A 17733-nucleotide genomic window follows, 5' to 3' on the forward strand; every position below is an offset into this window, starting at 1 on the left:
CACAAGGAGTCGGACATGACTGAGCGACTGAACAGAACTGAACTGAAGCACCTTAACAGCATCTTAAGACAAATAAGAAAGATGCCTCCTCTCACGGGCATCTTAGGTTCTGTCCTGAAGCTCCCATGGTGAGGCCACGCCTCACTCATCCCAGCAGCTCTGTCCCCGTCAGCACCACGTCGTGGGGCAGGACTGTGCAGTGGGTAGACATGGGGGTGCCCAGACAGTTCCTCTGCTATGAGTGTGCTAAGAGGTAGGAATAAAACCTACCTGTCAGAGATGTCATCAAGTCACAATGGAAATGCAAGCCCCCTCACTACGTTGGAATCAGAAAAATGTGAGAATCCTTATGACGTCTTAATTCTCAGATCATGGCGTGCCTTTTCACCCCTCAGAAATGAAACCGTGCCCTGTAAGGCTGGCAGAAGTGTTACTCGCTCAGTTGTGTCCGACTCTTGTGATCCCGTGGACTTTAGTCTGTCAGGCTCCTCTGTCCATGGAATTCTCCAGGCAAGAATACTGGGGTGGGTTGCCATGCCCTTCTCCAGGGGATCTTCCCGACCCAGGGATCAAACCCATGTTGCCTGCATTGGCAGGTGACTTCTTTCACCACTGAGCCACCAGGAAAGCTCAGGCTGACAGAAATCGGTGATCCACAGAAATTCTGGGGCTCATACTACAGGACAGCAGGTAAGGAAACAGCTTGTTAAAACCCCTTCCCTCGGAAGCTGCCTTCACTGACCAAGCTCATCCTAATTGTTTTTGGACTCCTTAATGGTCCCCTATAGATAGTGCTTCTGACAAATGGGTCACTGTAGTAATAATGCTAGTTCCTCAGTCATGTCCAATTCTTTGTGACCCCATGGGCTGTAGCCCACCAGGCTCCTCTGTCCATGGAATTCTCCAGGCAAGAATACTGGAGTGGGTTGCCATTTCCTTCTCCAGGGGATCTTCCTGACCCAGGGACTGAACCCAGGTCTCCTGCACTGCAGGCAGATGCTTTACCCTCTGAGCCACCAGGGAAGCTTGCAGTAAACATGGCATAAGTTGTTTTCCAGGACTTGGAGTGAGTCCCTGTCCAGTTCAAGCTGGCTAAGACAGATTGGGACCACCAACCCTAAAACTCAGCCTGCACGAGGGTCCAGTGCATGACCTTTTGACATCAGAAAACTCCTTCTGGTCATGCTAGTGCCTCCGTTTTTGGACATGCATCCCATGACGAAGCCCATAAATCAGACACGCTGGTACAGAGTGCCAGCTCCCTCACCTTTCCCAATTGCAGTCACCTTTCTCCACACTTAAGGCCACCCTGTTTCTCTACCCCACAAAGACTTCAAGCCCCTCACCTTCAGGAGGCACATTGGAGATTCATTCTCCCGTCTCCTCACTTGGCTATCTCGTGAGTAAATGCCTTCTCTGATGCAAACTTCAGCATCTTGACATTTGGTGATGCTTGCTGCACATTGGACAAATGAACCCGGTTCCATAACAGAAATGCTTATATCTATGTATTTATATTGTACACAGAAAATTTTAAAAATAAAAAGCTTATCAGTCATATCATTTACCATGAGAGGTGAATAACAGGTGTATGTGTGTGTGTGGTATGTGTGTAGCAAGAGAACCAACAGTAATTACTGCAAAAAAGAAGAGAAAGAGATGGAGACAGAGAAAAAGAAAAGAAGGAAGGGATGGAGGGAGGAAGGAAAGAAAGTAAAAAGACGGAGGGGGAGGAAGAGGAAGAGAAGGAAGAAAGGGAGGGAGGGAGGCAATGATCTCGGTCCCTGTCTCTCATGGCTCTGTAAAGCCCACAGATCCATTATAGATGCTTAAAGACAATAGGCAAAAAGACCCTAAGTCTATGATAGCTATTTTCACTTTACATTGAACAGAAGGAAATGGTCAAAAGGAGACTTTGCACTTGGGATATAGAGGAGAACGAAAATTTAGTCTTATTCAGACCCGGTTTCCATATGATACATCAGTCAGTCAGTTCAGCCACTCAGTCGTGTCCGACACTTTGCAACCCCATGAACTGCAGCACACCAGGCCTCCCTGCCCATCACCAGCTCCCAGAGCTTGCTCAAACTCATGTCCATCAAGTCAGTGATGCCATCCAACCATCTCATCTTCTGTTGTCCCCTTCTCCTCCTGCCTTCAATCTTTCCCAGCATCAGGGTCTTTTCCAAAGAGTCAGCTCTTCACATCAGGTGGCCAAAGTATTGGAGTTTCAGCTTTAGCATCAGTCCTTCCAATGAGTATTCAGGACTGATTTCCTTTAGGATGGACTGGCTGGATCTCACGCGTAATTCTCATTTAATTCCATGAGTATCAATGCACCAGGTATATTAACAAAAGAAGACTACATCTTTTCTGCACAAAATCATTCTCTGGGGTTGTTTCTGTTTAATCAGCACTGAGGGAAATGTGGCAATACCTGTTCACTGATGGAGGACCCTGGAGTGGCCACAGTGGGTGAAGGTGGGGAAAGAAAAGCAGAAGCAAGTCTGCAGGACAGAGCACTGAGGGGCCCTGGGCTACTCGGGAGGGACATGCAGGGTCCAGGCAAGGGTCTCTGGCTGCTCACAGGACAATGACAGCCGTGGTCTTCTCCTTGGAGGGGGAGGGAGGCACTGAATTCTCCCCCAGCAGATTCCTCTCTGACCCCTCCTCATCCTGCTGGGAAAAAAAAAAACACACACACAGAGGAAGAAAATCAATTCTCGGGAGGAAAAGGATGGGACAGAGTCAGCTCCATTTGGAAATCAGGCAAAGGAAAAAGGAGGGAAGGAAAAGGTGATGGAAGAAGGGGAGCGAGACAAGATCTAGGCCAGAAAAGAGAGAAAGTGGAGAACTGAGAGCAAAGAAGTGGGGGAGGCAGATGTTAACCCAGGACGAAGTGCTGGGGTCACCTTCCCGAGACAGCGAAGGGAAGGGCTGAGTGAGGGGAACACGACCACTGCTCAGCCGTGTTCCTACCCCGCTGTCTCTCCCTAGGGCCACACTGGCCAGACTCGCCCTTTCGCTGTGTGACGTGTCTGACTCTTTGCGACCCCGTGAACCGTAGCCCGCCAGGCTCCTCTGTCCATGGGATTCTCCAGACAAGAATACTGGAGTGGGTTGCCATTTCCTCCTCCAGGGGATCTTTCTCCCTAACAGCTCACCAGGGCTCGGGAGCTCTGGCCACAGAAGCTTCGAAGACCCACGCCCAGGGAAGCCAAGGACACAATGACCTGCAGGATACAGATAGCCAGGAGCAGAGCACGGATTCCTAGGAACAGATCCTGAAGATAAAGGGGGAAAAAAAGTTACAGTCAGGAGTCAGCTCCTGTGATTCCTCTGTTACTCTCATCTTGCGAGGAGGTATCAGAGTCTGTTCAACTAACTCCTTCTCACCCAGATGCAGACTGCATTTTCCAACCACAGGGGCAGCCAGTCTCCATCCCATTTGCTTGTCTGCAGGGTGACCTTACCACTCCCTGTGAAGAGGTGGAAACTATCGCCCAACCCCCTGGAATCTGGAATCAAAGCCTGGGAATGCTTTGATCAATGAAATACAGTGGAAGTGACTCTAGGGCCTGGCAGCTTCCATTGCCTACGTTTTAAAAATGCTCACAGTGGGACGCTGCATATTGTAAGCCGGTTGCCCAAGCCACACGGAGAAGCCATTGTAGCCTCCCTGGCTGATCCCCCCCACCTCCCCACTGAGCCCCCTGACATGTGAGTGCGGCATCTTGGCAGTCCAGCCAATCAAGCTCTTGGATGACTTCACACCCAACTGACCCATGACTGCAACTGCCTGAGAAAACACAAGTGAGGACTGCCCGTGTGAGCCTCGTCAGTCCACAGAATGTGAGACATACTAACCAAATGCAGTGGTAAGTCACTGCCTTTGGGGGCGGTGTGTTCCCTGGCAGGGGATGAGTGACAGCAGTCACACATCAGGAAAGACAGAAGGTTGGCTCACGATATCCTGTCTCCTCTTTGCTCCTCATCCCCTTTGATTCAGGGAATGATCATGCCCCGAGATCTGAACGGTGTCTTCAATTTAAGTTAAAACCTCCTGAACCAACAACCTCAGATGACGTCCATGCTCAGAGGGCCTCCATCTCTGCCCTCTGGTGCCCCAGTCCCCCAATTTACAGCTGTGATGTGTTCTTAAAAGACTGACTCTCCTTTCTCACCATCAGCATTTGCATGTATCTTCTGCAGTTCTCCTCCTCCCACGATGAGTAGGAACTTCTTCGTTGGTACCAAGAGGTGGGGGTGACAGGGACTAAGGAATCACACACGGAGCTGATGTCGTCGAAGCCATCACCTTGCCAGATGAAGCTATTCACACAGAAGACGACAGCGGCCATGGCCGTGGCAATGCCAGCCAGAGTGAGCAGACCTGATATGCAGCCCTAGAAGAGAGAGGTTCATGAGGCAGTCCACCTCCGTGCATGGCAGAACCGTGGGGTCCCGGGCTCAAACCAACCTCCTCTTCCCCAGCTTCCTGGCCTGGGATAAACCCTCCCTACCCCTCCAGGAAAGATCTTAGGATATTTGAAACCAAAGGAGAGAAGACAGAAAAATAGAGCAGGAAAACAGAGACGTGGTAGGGGGACAGAGGGCAAGGTGGGGCAGAGGATGCCTGGCTCACTGAGAGTTTGCCCCGACGCTTCTCGTGGACAATGGCCCCAACTCCTGCTGCAACGGCCTAGGGAGAGAAGACACCAGAAAAGCCCTCCAGTTGCCCGTCTCCCATCACACTTCTCCCAACAGGCCCCAGAGAAGCCAGTTTGAAGCAGGATCCAAGAGCCAGGCAAAGGAACCTAGCAGACAGACAGGACTCCGCTCACAACTGCCTGACTCTCCCCAGCCATGCCTTTAAGAGGAAAACGGAGGGTGGAAGGGTTTTGCCCACCCCCTAAGGCAGCCTCCTCATCATTGTTGTTCAGTCACTAAGTGGTGTCCGACTCTTTGCGACCCCATGGACTGCAGCACGCCAGACTTCCCTGTCCTTCACCATCTCCCAAGCTTGCTCAAACTCATGTCCCATTGAGTCGGTGGTGCCATCCAACCATCTCATCCCAGCAGCCTCCTCATAACATAAGGCATTTGGTCGCTGGGTCTGTGGTCTCTTCCCCTGATCCCTGACCCAGATCCAGAGGAACTTTCTTTCTCCTTGTCCATGACCACTTGCCTCCCAAGGAGCTCACAGCCCTTCCCTCCCATCCAAGTACTAGCCAGGCCCGACCCTGCTTAGCGTCCGAGGTCAGATGAGATCGAGCGCGTTCAGGATGGTATGGCCGCAGACTCATCACCCCTTTCTTACTCACCACAGACCCTGCCCACAAGGCACAGCCCGAGGCCCGCAGCTGAATCCAGGGTCCCAAGTAGAGCAGGCCTCCAAGGGCACAGCTGATAGCCCCGAGCAACAGCTGGGTCACCTGCAAGAGATGGGGAAAGCCACGCCCCTTCCCATGAGCCCACGCGCTCCGGGCACAGCCCCCCAGCTCCCAGCGCCTGGGCGTGGCTCCCCCCTCTTGCCCCGCCTTGACTTCTCTGCTTGGGTTCTGGAAGCTCTATCCAGGAAGCAGTGCATCCTGCTTCTCCCTCACCCCTCTGACTTGACAGCATTTTATCCTTCATTCTTTCCTAAATCGCAGTTTTCCCAAATACCACACCTTGTCATCCCACTTGATGCTTCCGGCTTCTTTTCTCCTCTTTTTCCCATGGGAAGCCCACCATCCTGTCCAGGATGGGCCGCAAAGACCTCCTTCCAGAAAGGAGTGTGGTTGGCTGACAGCCTGGGCTTCCCTGGTAGCTTAGACGGTAAAGAATCCGCCGGCAATGCAGGAGACCCGGGTTTAATCCCTGGGTCAGGAAAATCCCCTGGAGAAGGGAATGGTCACCCACTCCAGTATTCTGGCCTGGAGAATCCCATGGACAGAGGAGCCTGGTGGGCTACAGTCCACGGGTTCGCAAAGAGTCGGACAGGACTGAGCGACTTGCACACTTCACTAGCTGATAGCCTGCAATGGTCAGCATCTTCGGGGTCCCCTCATCTTTCAATCTGAAGGCACGTTCTTTAGGGATGGCTGCCCAGCAATGATTAAGCAAGGTGGTGGTTCGAGGGCCATTTCCACCTAGAGCGGGACTCCTGTGATGGGTAGACTTTGCTCCCAAGCTCCCTACTGGGCTACAACAGACCTCATCAGGCCTCCATCAAGATCTCCTCTCTCCCCCTGCCCACTCCTGCCCTTTCCACTGCATGATGTTATACCCCAGTAAACCTTTTGCACACCCAGCTCCCCACTCAGTGTCTGTTTCCTGAAGGATCTGGCTATCACAGCTTCTTGGACGTCACCACCTACCTGGACATCATCACCTACATGTCCTGCCAGCCTCTCAGATTCATCACGTCCAAATGCCAGACCCCACACCCCACACCCCCAGGGTCTGCCTCGCTGACTTCCAGGGCTCCAGTCTTCTGGTCACCCTCACTCCAAACCTCAGCATCCTCTCAGACTCCTCTCCTCCCTGGTACCCCAAGTCCACCCACTCCCAAGTGACCCCACCCACCGAAGACTTGGACTCCTCTCTCCTCATCATTTTTGCTGTTGCCTCACAGGTGCCGACCCTCCATACTTCTAACCTGGACACCACCTGGCTGGGAGGCTGCCTGAAGCTCAGGTGCCTTCCCCAGAATCCCTCCACATCCAGTCCTTCCCACCATCGAAGCTGATCCACGACAAACTCCTCAGCTAGTCACTCAAGGCTCTCAGCAGTACTGGTGTATATTTCCAGTCTAATCAGCCAGGAGTCTCATTCTCTTTACTCTGACAGAACCTGCCTTATGCTTTCTGGCTTCTTTGCTCTTGTTTTAGCTATTCTCGAAACCTGAAATTCCTTTCCTCCCATCCTCCACCTCTATCTGTTAAACACATTTCTTCTCCATTCAAGGTCTGGCTCAGATGCCATCCCCTGCAGGAGGCCCTCTGCAGGAGGCCGTCCAGTCTTCCAAGCACGTTACCTGTTGTTGTTCAGTCTCTCAGTTGTGTCCAACTCTTGCAGCCCCATGGACTGCAGCACACCAGGCTTCCCTGTCCATCACCAACTCCTGGAGCTTGCTTACAAGCTCATATCCATTGAATCAGTCATGCCAAACAACCATCTCATCCTCTGCTGCCCTCTTCTCCTTTTGCCTTTGATCTTTCCCAGCATCAGGGTCTTTTCCAATGAGTTGGCTCTTGGCATCAGGTGGCCACCTGATATACCTTTACCTCTAGGTGTTTGTGTAGTTGCCTGACCTTTCTGAGGGATGCTGAGCACCTTGAGGTGATTACCGAGGGATTCTGGCTTAAGTCTTCCCCCCAACGTGCCTATCATATCACCTGGCATCTGTAGGCCCTCGGTCCACATGGGTTCAACAGCCTCCAGCGATACTTCCACCTACCCACCCCTACCTCTGGCTGGGACTGCTCACATTGCACCAGAGAAGTGATCCCTTACTTCTTTCCATCTCGATCTTTGTGTCGAAACTTCCAAACAGGCGGGGATACAAATTGTGAGTTTTCATGGGGATTCCACCCACTTTCTTTTCTCACATCATATTGGAGAAGGAGCGTTACCTACCTCTGGGTCACCTTGCTAACCCACCTCTCCAGCCAACCCATTCTTACCCCTAGTGCCAGCTGTCCATAGCCTATCCTGGCCTTGGCAGGACGGTGAGACAGGCGCTCCACCAGGGAACTCCCAGCTTTTAGCAGTTGAGCCAAAGCGGATTCCTGGTGGATGTGGATGTCAATGTGTGTGGGCTGGGAGAGCGTAGAGCCCACATCAACTCCATTCACAGTCAGCATGTTCTGGGCCATCCTTCCTACTGGAGAGATGTACAGGAGTGAGGTCTGAGAGCGGAGGAAGAGGAAAAGGAATACACAGCACGACTGCGGGGAAGAAAATAGTCTCCTTGTCAAGTCCCTGCATGTGGGATCTCAGTTCTTTGACCAGGGATTGAACCCACGCCCCAGCCTAGAAAGTTCAGAGTCTTAACCACTGAACCACCAGAGAAGTCCCTGATCTTAATTTGGAATACAAATCTGAATCACCTGTAGAGTTTTCACTGTATGTATTCTGCGGTCTCTTCCCCAAATGGTCAGACACAGTTTGTCTGGGGCTTGGGATTAACAAAGAAAGGAATCTGAATTATTTTAGCAACATGGTATATATATTTACACATAATACTTTTATATGGTTAAAAAAAATCAAAAGATAAATAAGTGTATACTGCTAAAATCCTCTGTCCTATGTTGCTCTCCTAGCCAGCTAGTTGCCTTCCAGGCAGAAAAATATTACCATTTTCTAATATGCTTTCTGTGACTATTCCAATCCACTTCTGTGACTATTCCAGTATTGTTAATTCTCCCATTATGACTGAGGTTGACTTTCTTTTCATGTTTAAGAGCCTTTTTCCTCTTCTTTGGTGAGCTTCCCTTTCATATCCTATGACAGCCTTGTTTTCTTGTTTTGTTTGGTCTTTACAGGAGTTCTTTGTGTGTTTGAAAAATTACCACCTGTGACATGACTTGCAGATAGGGCTTTAATATCTGTAATTTATTTTTGACTTAGCTTGTATTTTTATATATAATGAAAGTTTTCAGTCAATTTTTATGATTTCTGGGTTTTATATCGTACTTAAAAAGGACTTTGAGATGTCAAGATCATGAAATAATAATTCTTCCCTGTTTTCTTCTAAGTGCTTTTATGTTTTCAGTTTTCACATTTAAATGTTGATCTATCTGGAACTTACCTTGTAAGCTGGGAAAAATGGATCCAAATTGGTTTTGTTTTTTTCAGATGCTAAACTTCTGAAAATATATCCTGTTTATGGAATGCATCATCTTTCTCCCACTGGTTTAAAATATTCCCTGGAGCAAAAATGAAATTCCCATAGGAAACCAAGCCTATTTTAGCCTCTAACCGGCCCATTGGTGGATCTGATGAGTCATGCACCATGACCATAATTTTAACTATGAATACAGAGTTTAATATTTAGTTGAGCTATTTCATTGACCCCCCTCACCATGTTACTTTTCTCTTTGATGGTCACTTTTGCTAGATTACTTCTCCTTGCATATTTTGGAATCAACATGCCTCATTCCAAAAGAAATCCCCTACAAGCAATTCTCATGGTCATCCTAATGATCACTGTTTAAATCAGAGCATTATTAATAACTATTCTAATAACACCAGCGAAGACAATAAACTTAAAGTCTTCCCATCTGTATTGTATGAGCTTCTCAGAGCAGCTTCACGCTTCACCTACCTGGCCTCCTGTGAAGGATACAAGTCGGGTGTCAGACAATTGTGCAGATGTGCGAGGAGGTTCAGACCTGTTCACAGACCCATGCCAGGAAGCCTAGTCAGGATTCTAGCTGGATCATCCTTGGGCTCCAGGAATCAGCATCATATTGAGGCCCAGAACGTGCCTTAAGCTCCTGCTGCCTCCAAGTCCTCTGGGTACCACCTCTTTCCCACCCCCCCCCCAAGTCCTCTGGGTACCACCTCTTTCCCCCTCCACTGTCCCCAAGTCCTCCGGATACTGCTACCTCCCTCCTCCACCTCCCTCCAAGTTTCTGGGTACCAGCACTTCCCCCCCACCCCTCTCCAAGTCCTCTGGGTACCATGACATCCTCCCCCCCTTCACCCCCAAGTCCTCTGGGTACCATGACATCCTCCCCCCTCTACCCCCAAGTCCTCTGGGTACCACCACCTCCCCCCTCCCGCCAAGTCCTCTGGGTACCACCACCTCCCCCCTCCATCCCCCCAAGTCCTCTGGGTACCACCACTTCCCCCTTCCATCCCCGCTTCCAACTCCAGTCCCCAGATCAGCCTAGATTCCTGCTCTTCCTCAGAGCCAGACCAGTCCCAGGAAGGTTCCCTTTCACACCCACCCTGACTCCAGGCTATGGAGCTCTTCCTCACAGCCCTGGACCCTCCTCTCTGCCCGGCTCCTCCCTGTTCCTCCTCAAGCAGTAGAGAAAGGGCCAGGGCCCAAGCTATACCCTGGGCCCTCCACCTTCCACCTTTCCTACCAAAACATGTCTTACCACAAACCCTGCTTAGCCTCAGCCGCCTCACCCCTGGAATAGAGGCATGAGGCACTAGGGAAGGACAGCCGCCCAGTTGATGTGGCCAGACGCAGGCTCCCAGCCCTCCCCAGGCATTTTTCTAGGGTCCCATCCTCTCACTAATGTATCCCTCCCTTCCAAGCAGGTCCTAGGGGAACCAGGAACCAGGGAGAATAGCATCCTGTGAGACAGGATGGGGGCTTTGGGGACTGGTCTTGGAGCCTCCTAGAGAGAGTTGGGGGGGTGGGGTCTGGCAGTGAGCGTCTCCTAAGAGGGGGGATCGCCTAGGCTATGAAGGCTCCTGCTCACCTGCTGTCCTCTGGGAGCCAGCGGCCGAGGCAGGCAGAGCTGGGAGGAGCTGCCCAGAGCTGAGACCCGCTGGGGGGTGGGGGAAGAGCAGAAGGAAGGGGTGGAGTGATGAGGACCTGACCTTCAGCATCTTGACTTCACAGAAAGAGGCTGGGCCAAAGGGGCCCCTCTAGGGGGGATTTGGTCTTGAGTAGACAGTCAGGCTGGCCGGAGAAGGCAGAGAACACACACACACACACACACACACACACACACACACACACACACCGGCACATCCACGCCTACTCAGACAGCACACACACTAGGGGAATCCTTGATCGGAAAGCCCCTGCCCTGGTGGGGATGGGAGACAGAATGGCCTCTTCGGGTTTCCCTGGGCTGGTCAGCTCTTCAGTCTCCCAGGCCACCCACCTGGCCCTTGCGCTCTCCTGGACGCCGGAGCCTGGCTTTCCCGGCAGCTGGAAAGCCTTGGAGGGGCCCCGTGCTCCAGCCGTGTGCTGGGACATTGCCTCATCCTTCCCCGCTGGCACTCCACCAAGTACCTCCTGCTTCTGCCCGGCTCGGGTCTCCCCAGCCCTGACCACCACTCTCCACTGCCGGTCCCTGAGGAAAGCAGGTGAGGCAGGTCCATAGCCTGGGCGGAGGGGGGGCCTTTCCCCCAGGACCCTTCTCAGAGGAGGCCCCACCCTGCCGCCACAGGCCCTCCAGAACTTGCTGGGCAGGGAGAGAGGGAGGGGCCAACCTCCCCTGCAGAGGACGGGCCTCCAGGACGGTGCAGGAGTCGGGGGCCAGATGCATTGATGCCAAGTCGTTCCCACCTTTGGTCTCTGTCTCCTTCATGGCTTCATCCTTCATCCTGTTGGTGGGGCTGGGCAGGGCGGTGGGGCCTGGGGGGGGGGGGGCGGAGGTTGGGCAGTTAGAATAGGACTGAGGAGCCATCGGTGGGGAAATATTTAGGGGTTGCTGGAGGGTTCCCAGACTCAGCTAGGGAACAGCTGCTTCCAGAGAAGTTCAGCAGGCAGCCAGGACTCGGTTCTGCTCAGCAGCCTGGGAGCTCCCGAGGGGAAGAGGCGGAGAGAGGAGCCGGGGGCGGGGGGTGCTGAGGTGGCACAAGCCTGGCCTGCTGGGGGCAGAGGGGAGAAGTGAGAACTCTGGGATACAGCCTGGTCCAGCCCCCAAGGTGATGGGAGGAGGATGGAGGGAAGGTCTGGGGTGAAGGGAGGCCCCATGGACCGAGCAGTGGTCCCAGCCTTGGGAGACTCGAGCATCCTTCACGAGATCCCCCCTCAAGACAGGTCCTGGGTGCTGCTCTGTGACCCAGGGGGGGGTCTCCGCCAGCTCCTGTGGGATCCGTGCCAACCTCCTCCTGCCCACTCTTCGCCCCTGATCCTCTCTTCCTCCCCCCCCAGACAGGTGTCCAGAGGCATGGAGACGGTGGACCGCGGGGAGGAGGCCCCCAGGGCTCCCCAACCCGCCTACATCCAGGTGCACTTCCACCACGAGTCAGGTCTGGCCAAGCTCCTGCTAGGTGGGTGCTCCCTGCTGCAGCCCCTCCTCCTGCCCAGGCCCCGTGCCACCTCTCGGGCCCTGGGCCGCCACCGGCTGCTGCTGACCTCCTGGGTGAGTAATGCTGAGGGGCGCAGACAGGAACCTAGGCTCCCCAGACCTGGAAGGGGAAGCCCCTCTCCTCTCACTGTGCATGCTCCCTGCCAGTCTTGCTCTTAACAGGATGCTAAGCCAGCTTTATCTTCTAACCGGAGACCAAGTTCCTACTTTCCCCCCCTTCACTTACCTCTCAATGAGAGCTGTAGGTAGGGTAGGCTATGGGCTGAAGGGCACAAAGGAGCCCCTGACCATTTAAAGTCCCAGCTGGGGGAACCCTGAGCTCATCCTCTCCCTCCCCCCTCCTTCTTTGTCCTCCTCTCCTCTGCCTTCCTTTCCCACCTTGTTTTTCTCTCTCTTTCATGAGGTTCTGTTAATACCTGGAGTGGCAGGTCTCCCCAAAGCTACCCTGAGACTTAGGCGCAGAGGGCTGCTCCCAGGAACTGTGTGCTTAGGTTTCTCATCTTTCAGGTGGTGCAGATCGTGCTGGGGGTGCTAAGTGGGATCCTGGGAGGATTCCTCTATATCTTCTCCTCCACCACCCTGCGGAATTCGGGAGCTCCCATCTGGACGGGGGCTGTGGTGAGTGGGGCGGGAGGGTGGTGGACAGAATGGACCCAAGGAGAGAGAGACCGTTACCATCGACCCCATCAAAATGTGGACTGTTAGCACCCGAACACATCCCCGGCTCCTCCAGGCCGACGCCCTGCTTCTACAGATGGGCAACCAGCTGAGCAAGGGCTGGGAGGGCCACGGTCACTGGTCAGCTCTCCCAGGTCCCTGCCCGGGGCTTCCCCACCGCTTCTCCCACCTTCAGCAGGAGATCAGCTGAGGATCTTGGGGCGGGCTCATCTCTAGACGCCGGCACTGCTTTGAGATGGGGAGGCAGGACGTGCCGGAGGGTGTGCAAGCCAGGGTCACCTCCTGGTGGCTTCACATGGTCCTCTGCGGGTCCTGCACATGGGGCTCCCGGGGGAGGGGGAATCCCTGGACCACAGTGGTGATGTCGGCAGAAAGGGGTATGCCACCTGCAGCAGGAGATGGGGGGGCAGGTCATGGCAGGACCAAGGCACCCCGTGTCCTGCCCACACTCACAGAACAACAAAGCACACGTATGAAGAGAGGAGTCAAAAGTAACCATCCTCACCCACCCCATGGCAAAAACACACTGAGATGAGCTACAACATTGCCAGATGGATCCTGATCCATCTGTCCTCCGGGATCGACCAGGCTTCGTGTCCTGGAAGCCCCGCTGGGTGGGAGACTGAGCGCTGTTGGAATGGGCACCCACGCCCAGTCGGAGATGGCTGACCCTCATCCTGTACCGAGAGCTCCTCCAACAACCTGGACCTTCCACCCCACCACCCTGGAGCTTTCGTAAAGCCCCTAGTGCTGCCTCGAAAGAGAGTTTGGACAAGGGAAGGAGGGCTCACTCCTGGCTTGACCATGAGCATTTGTCTGGTGTCCCCTAAGTAGGGGACATCCTGTAGGACTCAGGAGTTTTAATTCAGGCCTCAATACTCTCCCCGTGATCTTACAGACCACAGACCTTGGGCCTGTGTGGAGTGTTGTGGGGAAGGGCCAGCTAGATGGCTGAGGGAGTCATGGCGGAAAAAGGAAGCAGGCAGCTGGGGAGGGGGCAGGAGATAGGGGAGTTGGGGGTTCTGCACGAACCCAGCAGGTTTAACCTCTCCCCAGGCTGTGCTGGCTGGAGCTGTTGCCTTCATTTACGAGAAACGAGGTGGCATCTGCTGGGTGAGTTGGGGAAGGGCAGGGGTTAGCACCAGGCCCAGAAGTTGGAGGCCGTCCCAAGCATCCCGTCCGGCTCCATCACACACTCTCCCCTGGGCTTCCCCCCGCCCCACCTCTGACCCCTGGCTGGGTGCCAGAGAGACTGAGTCTCCAAGGTCTCTCTCTGCGTCTGCTCCTCACCAGGCCCTGCTGAGGACCCTGCTCGCCCTGGCAGCCTTCTCCACGGCCACTGCCGCCATCATCATCGGGGCTGGAAGATTCTATGAGTACCACTTTATTTTCTATAAGGGCATCTGTAATGTCTCCTCCTCCTGGAGGCCCACCGGGGCCCCCAGCCCCTCGGGTCCAGAACTCGGGAGGCTGCAGCAGTGCACCGCTTACATGAACATGCTGAAGGTAGCCGGGCAGGGGACACACGGCAGCTGACGGGGGACAGGGTGGGGGAGCCTGACCCTGGATAGGAGGGAAGCCGTCCATCAAAGAGGGTGTAACCTGTTCTGCCCTGACAGACAGACATGGCGGTGAACAAAATACAAGCAGTCCCTGCGGTTTGTGGGCATTACAGATCCGTGGGAAATACAAACGTCAAAATCAGAATAAATGAACCGATAGAGCTAATAGTGCACATACGGGAAGGGGTGTGAAGGGGTTCAATGCCCGTTCAGGTCTCGGGGTTGTCAGGGAAACGGTTCACAGCCCAAGCCTGTCCCTGTTCTGATGAGAACACCAACGGGGCTCCTGGCTGCTCTCTCCACGCTACACCCACAGACCCCCAACACAGGGCTCCTTCTTCATCCCATCCTCCCAACCCTGGAAGCTACAGACGTGGGGAACGGGATGAATGGGGTGGAGAGTGACCCTGTGCCGTGCAGAAGGGGGACACAGACTCCACGTGGCAACAGTCACTCTGGGGGCTAACAGCTTTGGTCCTCTGTCCCCAGGCCCTGTTCATAAGCATCAATGCCATGCTGATAGGGGTCTGGGTTCTACTGCTTCTGGTGTCTCTGCTGCCCCTGTGTCTGTGCTGCTGGAGAAGATACAGACGTAAGGAGGTGAGTCCCTAAATCTCACGTGGTGGGGGCAGCAAGGCTGTCCGGCAGGAACAGGAATGGAGAGTGGGTGGTTTGGGGAGGAGAAAAGAGTCCTTACAGAGAGTCTCAATGGGCGTGATTCCTGTCTTTCTACCCCCGTGGTGGCCCAGCTCAGAGAGCTCCTATCCCTGACTAAGTGGTACCCAGTCCAAAGACCCTAGGGAGCCAAGGACACGCAGGTCCATGGTGGGACCTGGGGCTCTTTGTATGAGGCTGATGTCAGATCTGATTGACTCCAGAACTGAGCTGCCCTGGAGGAGAGCATTTACACTGTCTCTCCCCCATGGGCTGTCTCACCCCCTCCTTTTCCCTTAGAAAAGAGCCCTTCCCTTGGAAGAAACTGCCGGGAGTGAGTGAGATCCAGCCCTGCCTCTCCGGAGGACTCGTGCCTGCAGCTTCCGCCTGGACCGGGTATCCGAGCATCCTGGGAGAAGAGCCAGGCCCGGAAGAGAGGCCCTGTCTGCCCCGGTGATCCTCCCGCACGGCCACAGCCACCACCTGCTCCACAGTCTCAGCTGTTCTTGCCTATTTCCACCCGCCTTCACCACCTGCCTGCCTCATGCCCCTCTTGAGCACTGATGATAATAAACTCCTGTGTTGTTGCTCCCAGCTTCTTGCCTAGGGTATTTCTCTTGGCTGGAGGGAGACAGAGGAGAATGAGCCAACAGCAAAGCTAGGAAGATCCCCCCTACTCCCAACCCCTCTCTGGGGCTAGAATAACCATCCCTGAAAACAGAGTCTCTTTGAGGCTGGTACTGGGAACTGGGTGCAAATACCCAGGGATGGATGAAAGGAATGGAGACTCTGAGCCCGGCTCCCTACAATTCAGAGTTAAGAGGGTAAATCCTTGACCATTTGAGAGTTGGACTTTTTTTTTTATTTTGACTGTTTGGAAATACTAAGAATTAGATAACACCGAGATGCAATTATTTCAGAAATCTTTTTTACAAAGCTAGAACATCCAACAATGTGATTAAATACAAACCTTGGATACTTGTCCCACGAAAAAAAAGGGGGGGGGGCTTCCCTCACAGCTCAGTCAGTAAAGAATCTGCCTGAAATGCAGGAGACCAGGGTTCGATTCCTGGGTCAGGAAGATCCCCTGGAGAAGGAAATGGCAATCCACTCCAGTACTCTTGCCTGGAGAATCCCATGGACAGAGGAGCCTGGCGGGCTACAGTCCATGGGGTTGCAAGAGTCAGACATGACTTAGCGACTAAATCACCACCACCCACAAAGAAAGATACCTATAACTTCTGGATAAAATAGGAGTCATGTGTTTTTAAATTCATGGCCAACCTGAATAAGCCGTAATAGAAGCAGGAGCATGAATTCAGAGAACTGAGCCTTGAAACCAGCATCTGCCCATTCAGAGTCCCACAGCTACCCACACGCTCAGTGCTCCACTTGAAGGAATGAACTCCACATCGAGTTGTACTCACGGCTGAGTTTTATTAGAACAAAAGGATACACAGCAGTGTCAACAAGGGGAAAGGATTCTCAGAGAAAGGAAGCACGCAAATACAAAGCAGAGTAAATAGAATGAAATTATCATCTAAACACATTAAAGTAAATTTTTTAAAAAACAAAGAGAATGTCTTGAATCCATCAAATGGCATTAACTAAAAAGAAATTGCAACATTATATGACTCCCTCTTGTCTGCTGCTGCTGCTAAGTCACTTCAGTCTTGTCCGACTCTGTGCGACCCCATAGACGGCAGCCCACCAGGCTCCTCCGTCCCTGGGATTCTCCGGGCAAGAATACTGGAGTGGGTTGCCATTTCCTTCTCCAATGCATGCATGCATGCTAAGTTGCTTCAGTCATGTCTGACTCTGTGCAACCCTATGGACAGCAGCCCACCAGGCTCCTCTGTCCACAGAATTCTCTAGGCAACAATCCTGGAGTCTAGTTGAGAAAAGAACTAAAGATATTGATTATATTTAACCTTTGTCACACATGATGTTCAACATTGCTAATTATTAGAGAAATGTAAATCAAAACTACAATGAGATATCACCTCACACTAGTCAGAATGGATATCATCAAAAAGTCTACAAATAATAAGTTTTTCAGAGGATGAAGAGAAAAGGGAAACTTCCAACTCTGTTGGTGGGTATGTAAGTTGGTGCAGCCACTGTGGACACAGTATGGAGTTTTCTTAAAAAAACAAAAATAGAGCTGCCTCATGACCCAGCAATCCCACTACTGGACATATATCTGGAGAAAATTCGAATTCAAAATGATACATGCCAAAAAGAAAAGCTACAGATGTGCAAAATGATAAATGCACCCCAATATTCATAGCACTGTTTATAATAGCCAACACATGGAAGCAACCTAAATGTTCATGCCTCCAGCCTCGGCAGGATCCAGGGGTACCCTCAGGATGAACGGCATCGGGGGGAGAGAGAGAGAGAGAGAGAGAGAGATCAGACAGGGGGTGCAGCAGAGTCTGGCAAATCTTTATTTTTTACCGTAGCTTTTATATTCTAAGTTAGTACATTTTTAAGGGGAAGATAGTTTAATATTACATCAGCTTATCCTTCACAAAACCAGGGTGTTTTCTGCATACTTCTTTGTGAGTCTTGTACATTATCTTCTGGCCATGGGGCCTATTGACATTTTATGACCTAGGTGAATGCAAAGCTGTTTTCCGTAATCTATTCTTTAATGAACACAAAGGTCAGTCCTTTTGCAGAAGTTATCAGTTAAATTTATCTAAAAGGTTTACCACACAAAGACTCTGCAGCTCTGGTGAGGCAGCCCCTGTTTAGCATTCCTGGTTAAAATTAACAATTCTAAACTCTTATTTTTCTAAATCTTTAACCACTTTTAGAATAATATTTTTGTGTTCTCTAAT

At 52.5% G+C, this 17733-nt stretch overlaps 2 protein-coding genes across 13 annotated transcripts; one reads left to right on the forward strand and one right to left on the reverse strand.

Annotated features, from left to right (window-relative positions):
- Positions 1-1495: 1495 nt before the first annotated feature.
- On the reverse strand, positions 1496-10537 carry TMEM176B (transmembrane protein 176B). 12 transcript variants are annotated; one of them, XM_020901851.2, is made up of 9 exons: positions 10428-10537; positions 9314-9380; positions 8097-8164; positions 7671-7867; positions 5325-5435; positions 4646-4702; positions 4185-4406; positions 3165-3284; positions 1496-2679 (listed from the first exon to the last, which is right to left on the reverse strand). In XM_020901851.2, exons 4-9 carry the CDS (start codon positions 7860-7862, stop codon positions 2584-2586), a joined length of 798 nt encoding a protein of 265 aa, XP_020757510.2. In that variant the 5' UTR covers positions 7863-7867; positions 8097-8164; positions 9314-9380; positions 10428-10537; the 3' UTR covers positions 1496-2583. The 12 variants fall into 12 exon arrangements, with proteins under 12 accessions (XP_020757510.2, XP_070320779.1, XP_020757509.2 ...); XM_070464678.1 differs by having other exon boundaries at positions 1496-2676; positions 7671-7870; XM_020901850.2 differs by having other exon boundaries at positions 7671-7870.
- A 282-nt stretch (positions 10538-10819) lies between these two features.
- On the forward strand, positions 10820-15481 carry TMEM176A (transmembrane protein 176A). The gene is made up of 7 exons (XM_020901840.2): positions 10820-11043; positions 11837-12047; positions 12501-12611; positions 13728-13784; positions 13965-14177; positions 14723-14833; positions 15188-15481. Exons 2-7 carry the CDS (start codon positions 11853-11855, stop codon positions 15227-15229), a joined length of 729 nt encoding a protein of 242 aa, XP_020757499.2. The 5' UTR covers positions 10820-11043; positions 11837-11852; the 3' UTR covers positions 15230-15481.
- The last annotated feature ends 2252 nt before the right edge of the window (positions 15482-17733 follow it).

This window comes from Odocoileus virginianus, unplaced genomic scaffold (assembly GCF_023699985.2).
Source record: "Odocoileus virginianus isolate 20LAN1187 ecotype Illinois unplaced genomic scaffold, Ovbor_1.2 Unplaced_Contig_57, whole genome shotgun sequence".
Taxonomy (NCBI): Eukaryota; Metazoa; Chordata; class Mammalia; order Artiodactyla; family Cervidae; genus Odocoileus; species Odocoileus virginianus.